This window comes from Populus euphratica, unplaced genomic scaffold, assembly GCF_000495115.2.
Source record: "Populus euphratica unplaced genomic scaffold, PopEup_1.0 scaffold22.1, whole genome shotgun sequence".
Classification (NCBI taxonomy): Eukaryota; Viridiplantae; Streptophyta; class Magnoliopsida; order Malpighiales; family Salicaceae; genus Populus; species Populus euphratica.
The window spans coordinates 1,355,424-1,361,346 of record NW_011499863.1 but is presented as its reverse complement, the minus strand read 5'-3'; the positions used below and the strand labels follow the sequence as shown (position 1 = coordinate 1,361,346).

Sequence of the window (5,923 nt, the reverse complement as noted above, 5' to 3'; positions counted from 1 at the left end):
AACTAAAAGGTTTTTTTTTTTTTTAGTTTTAATTTTAATGGGTTGGTATATATATATATATAAATATATATAAATATATAAAAGATAATAAAATGAAGCTGCACCAAAATCCCCTTTCCTGAAAGGAGCACTTGGGAAGATTTATTGGAATTTGTCAGATTTTATCATCAACATCATCATGAAGGTGATTCGATACAAGGTGTCATTAATGGTGATAAATAAAAGGCAAGGCTAGTGCACTTCCTTTAGCCGTTTCTAGCACCTAGCCTCAGCCCCTTGTTTTCTCCTCTTCCCGTTCTCCCCACCAAGTTGCTTGCACTTTGCACTGCATTATTTAAACCCCTCTCAGATCTACTTCGACTCTAATTTTAAACTCTCTCTCACCCTCTCTCCCTCTCTATATATATATATATATATATATATATATTTGAAGATTCAATTTTTACATTAAGATATCGAAACATTTTAAGAACACGAATGTGATAATCTATTCGTAAAAACTAATAAAATTAAAAAATATTATTAAAAATATAAATAATGAAAAATAATGTCAGCGTGCTCTAAAAATAATTAAATATTAGTTAGAATAATTTAAAAATATAAAAATTAAAATTTAATATTATTTTATTAATCAATACCATATATGCAACAATAAAAATAATAACTTGATTGAAAAAAAAAAAGTTATTTAGTGGATTAATGAAATTAAATTTGTTTGGAGGGGTTTTTTGGACCATAATGAATAATAATAATAATAATAATACCTGTCTTAAATCCAGCACGAGATTCAACCGCCAATTTAGCGTACTGAATAAAGGGAATTAACTTTTCGAGAATGTGAGCCTCGTCATTTGATAAGAGCTACAACTACAAGCATGGTTTTTGCCAGCCAGAGGCGCCGTGTGGTGGTGTGATCAATCATGCGCCACACCCATGGTGGGTGTTCGCTAATACTGCATCATTTCTCGTCAGCCACGTGTCCTGGCAAACCGCGTGATTAACCGCGTTACCGAATGGGATGGCCCGGAACTATTTGTTTTTATGTTCTTGATAAAGTTTAATTTTTTCCATGTATTTCTTTTATAAAAAAAATTCAGTTTAAAAATCAACCAATATATCGTCATAACAAACGCAAACGCAAATCGAGTATTCATTTATATCTTTTACATGAATGTATTATTTTTTCTATGGTATCAACTCCTTCAGTTAACTATAACTGTCAAATTAAAATTCAATGAATAATTTAATTGGTTAAATATTAAATTTATTTTTTTATAATTACAAAATTTAATTTTTTTTAGAATTACTTAAAACTTATATAATTATTAATTTTATCATTTAAACACCTATATTATTAAAAAATTTATTAAATTAATATATTTTCGGCTATTTTATACAAAAAAGTATTAAATTAAAATTTATAAATATTATATATATATATATATAAAAAAACAAATTTATATAATTATTAACTTCAAAACTTCCTTTTCTCATCAATGTTCATGTCTAGACATACCAAATTCAATCCAAAAATGCCATAGCATTAGCTACATGAAAGCTTTTCTAAGAATAGCCATGGTCACAGCAGCCAGTAGGATAGTGGACACTAGGCAAAGAGAAGGGAAATTGATTCACACTCACACAAAGTGGCCCTTTTATTAACCTTCCATTGTCAGTCCAAGCCCTTTATAAGTCCCCCTCATCTACTCTTAACTCCCTACACAGAAGCTAGAGACAGAGACATAAGATTGATAAAAGGAGTTTTTTTTTTTTTTTTTGTCAATGGAGAGCAGTCATGGTTCTTCTTTCTCTAGCTTGAATTCTTACATTCAGGCCCTGGCTCAGACCCCAGCTCGTTTTGCCAGGCGGGCTGGTTCAGTCTCAACTTCTTATGAAGAAACGAGCAGGGTCAAGGCCAGGTCTGGTTCTGACATGCAAAGAACTCTTCGTTGGTATGACCTCGTTGGGTTTGGCATCGGTGGTATGGTTGGTGCTGGTGTTTTTGTCACCACTGGCCGTGCCAGCCGTGTATGCGCTGGCCCATCAGTTATTATCTCTTATGCCATTGCTGGTCTCTGTGCTCTCCTCTCCGCCTTTTGTTACACCGAGTTTGCGGTTGACATGCCCGTCGCCGGCGGTGCTTTCAGTTATCTCCGTGTCACTTTTGGTAAGTAACAAACACTAGTGTGCTGCCGACGAACTGTAGCACAATTGGCAAAAATGCTTACTGGGTTTTCCTTGTTTTCTTGACAGGTGAGTTTGCAGCGTTTTTAACCGGTGCAAATCTTATAATGGATTATGTCATGTCAAACGCCGCTGTTGCTAGAAGCTTCACTGCCTATCTAGGCTCAGCAATTGGCATTTCCACATCAAAATGGAGAGTTGTTGTCCATGTACTCCCAGATGGCTTCAATGAAATTGATATTTTTGCAGTCCTTGTTGTCTTAGCCATTACTCTCATCATCTGCTACAGGTACCATTAAAAAAAATCGTTTCTTTATAATATTCACAGTATTCTTGGACCAGCTTTCGCTTGCTAAACATGACCAACTTGTTCTTGGTTGACAGCACAAGAGAGAGTTCAGTGGTGAACATGGTGTTAACAGCCTTACACATATTGTTCATTGGGTTTGTGATACTAATAGGATTCTGGAAAGGAGATCGGAAAAACTTCACAGAGCCAGCAGACCCAAAGAACCCATCTGGGTTTTTCCCATTCGGTGCTTCTGGTGTGTTCAATGGAGCAGCAATGGTGTATCTGAGTTATATTGGATATGACGCTGTTTCTACTCTAGCTGAAGAAGTCCATAACCCAGTTAAGGATATCCCTATTGGAGTTTCAGGCTCTGTTATAATTGTCACCGTTCTCTATTGCCTCATGTCTGCTTCCATGTCCATGCTCCTCCCTTATGATATGGTAATTGATTAATTAATCAATCATTTATAATGATAATTAATTTAATACCACTGCAAATTACTTGAAAAATGACTGAAAGTTTCTTGCTACTGGGTGCGGTGGTGGCCATGTAGATTGATGCAGACGCACCATTCTCAGCCGCATTTAGAGGGAAATCAGACGGCTGGAAATGGGTTTCTAACTTGATAGGGATGGGGGCCAGCTTTGGGATCCTTACGTCCTTATTAGTTGCAATGCTGGGACAAGCTAGATACATGTGTGTTATCGGACGGTCCAATGTTGTCCCTGCTTGGTTTGCTAGGGTCCACCCAAAGACATCAACGCCCGTTAATGCTTCCGCATTTCTTGGTACGTGTTTTTATCATGTGGTTGCTTGGTTTTTTCTTGAAAATTATCACCTGTAAGTATGAAGAAATGTTTTGTCATGGCTTTTTTTGTTTTGTTTTTGTTTTTAATAATGAAATATTTGTGTGTGCTCTGTAATGTGGATAGTCTTGGCTTTATCCTCTATGTTCTGGAGTTTGTTCTTGATAGGTTGTTGGTTTACGGGGCCTACTTGAACCGTTTCAGTTTTGCAGGTCGTGATGCATTTATTTTCTTGATTAATGTTGTTACCTCTCATTCCTTGTAAATGGAGCATTAATTACTAGCCGTTTTGCCTTCTTGTTGTTACCTAGACCTGATCGGATTCTAGAACTGACTTGAAAACGGATCTGGATCATCGAATTGTCGAGTCCATTTATGAATCTCCAGGCTTGTACAAATTAATTATTTTATTACAACGGCATTTTCTCCTTTTTCTTTTTTAAATTTTAACTGGAGTTGACATGGCTGGATTTGGTTTGCGAGTTAATATCTTGAAACCTCGTCCAAGTCAAGATCGGCCCTATGGTGCGTTTCTGAGTCAACCAGCGAAGTTAGGCCACTGAGACTAAGGTACAACCATAGCTTTTAGTGAAATGGCAGAGGAATGGCCCTTCGGGTGTCATGTGTAACCGACGAGAGAATTAGAATTGCTAGTTTTTTCCCCGCTTGCCCCGCAGGAATTGTGTAGTCATTACCCAACAAGCAATGCATTTGCTGCGAGGCCATGCATGAAGAATTATTGGTTCCTGTGGGATGGATTAGTATAATTTTACGAGAAAGAATATAAAATTAGTGAGCGCAGCATTCACTTTGTACAAGGTACAGATATGCTGAAAATTAACATTATTTGGTTGTTTGATAGCGCATGTAAGCTTGGACAAATGTTATGCCCTGTAAATTATTGAGGCAGGGTACATCCAAAAGTGTCCCTAATAGGAAACCCTTACGAGGAACTCGCGCTTTGTCTCATTGTATTTTGGACCCTCTGAGCTGGACTATCACCTTGCGAAATTGGTATGCCTTTGCTGTGTAGAAAGTGAGTGAGCATTTTACTATTAGATTCTTCAAATTGGTCTTTCTTGGTCCTTTTTCTCCTGTTCACGTGACTGGTTAGTGTTTGATGATGTGTAGTTTGCATCAATTAGTTAATTACTAGTTCTAGAAGTAGGATTTGTTGTTTAGTTAAGAAATACTGAGAGTTTTATTGAAGACAGCAAGTCTTTTGTAAAGATGGCTGCATTTATATAAACAGATTAGGCGGGATTGGCACGCGTCTCTGAAAAGAGTTGGATGAATTAAGAGGAGAGCACGTGCCAGGCATATTGATATCTGTGCAAACTGCTAGATGCGGCAACATTTCAACAGCATTTAATTATGCATGCTCTTACTAAGATGTATATAAAAACTAGGGTTTTTGAGCTCCAAAGACACAGAACTGGACTGTTAAGAAATCAGTGCAGAAAACTATGATACTTACAAGACATGTGCTAGGAATTTACTGAGTGACATTGACACTTGCTCACAAGGTTGAGTTTGTTATCCTGTTGTGATCAATTTTTAACACATCATCTTTAATATGTTATGATTTCTTTTTCAGGAATCTTCACTGCTGCAATTGCTCTTTTCACTGATTTAAATGTCCTCCTCAATCTGGTATCAATCGGCACACTATTTGTCTTCTACATGGTGGCTAATGCTGTAGTTCACAGACGTTACGTAGCCATAGGGACGACCAATCCGTGGCCTACATTAGCCTTCCTGTGCTCATTTTCCTTGACCTCTATCCTATTCACTCTCATTTGGCACTTCATGCCACAAGGCAAGGGAAAAGCCGTTATGCTCGGTGCTTGCGCGGTGATAGCGATTGCAATAATACAGCTCTTTCGTTGCTCGGTGCCACTAGCAAGTAAGCCTGAATTTTGGGGTGTTCCATTGATGCCATGGATACCATGTGTATCTATCTTCTTGAACATATTCTTGTTGGGGTCTCTTGGGGGTCCGTCCTATGTGCGGTTCGTCTTCTTTTCAGCTCTTGCTGTGCTTGTATATGTTCTGTACAGTGTCCATGCTAGCTTCGATGCTGAAGCAGAAGGCTCTTTCGGTCAAAAGAATGGTGGGATTGTGAAGGAATCAGGAGAGAGCGATCAGGACCCTAGTTTCAAAGTGTAAAAAAATTGTCTTTCTCATTTACCTTTTCCTTGGTAGTGACCTCTGCTTTTTGAGTGGTTGATGGATACCAGGGGAGAAAAAGGAAGGCTTAGAATAGAAGGAATTTTGCCTAAGTGGCTGCTTGTATAGTTGGTGAAGGGAGGTGGACTTGAAATTAGGCTGTGTGATCCTTTGTACATCAGCTCATGTGATCCATCAACTACTATTAAATTTGCTCGTTTGACTTGAACAGTTCATGAATGAAGCGTAGCATAGAAAAGAGAAGTCATTTCCATTGTGTTTTTACCGTAGTAACTAATCCTGGCCGATGATGGAGCCATGATGAGTTCCTTCTGGTTAATTTGGATCGATTGGACTCAATTAAAAGGTTACAATGACATCAATTTGAATCTGTTTTTCAAAATAAAAGTCAATTTGGGTGAATCAGAGACTATATTAGAGAATATATTGGTTTCTTCTCGAATCGACTTA

At 37.6% G+C, this 5,923-nt stretch overlaps 1 protein-coding gene across 1 annotated transcript; it reads left to right on the top strand.

The window, feature by feature from the left end:
* Nucleotides 1-1,597: 1,597 nt before the first annotated feature.
* On the top strand, nucleotides 1,598-5,713 carry LOC105125433 (cationic amino acid transporter 6, chloroplastic-like). The gene is made up of 5 exons (XM_011025871.1): nucleotides 1,598-2,167; nucleotides 2,254-2,473; nucleotides 2,569-2,917; nucleotides 3,031-3,265; nucleotides 4,881-5,713. Exons 1-5 carry the CDS (start codon nucleotides 1,783-1,785, stop codon nucleotides 5,450-5,452), a joined length of 1,761 nt encoding a protein of 586 aa, XP_011024173.1. The 5' UTR covers nucleotides 1,598-1,782; the 3' UTR covers nucleotides 5,453-5,713.
* The last annotated feature ends 210 nt before the right edge of the window (nucleotides 5,714-5,923 follow it).

Bases quoted from the DNA above. Each gene is read 5' to 3' on its own strand.
- LOC105125433 (XM_011025871.1), top strand. From the start codon at position 1,783: ATGGAGAGCAGTCATGGTTCTTCTTTCTCTAGCTTGAATTCTTACATT. The intron at 2,474-2,568 runs GTACCATTAAAA...CTTGGTTGACAG, and splicing joins ACTCTCATCATCTGCTACAG to CACAAGAGAGAGTTCAGTGG. The intron at 2,918-3,030 runs GTAATTGATTAA...GTGGCCATGTAG, and splicing joins TGCTCCTCCCTTATGATATG to ATTGATGCAGACGCACCATT.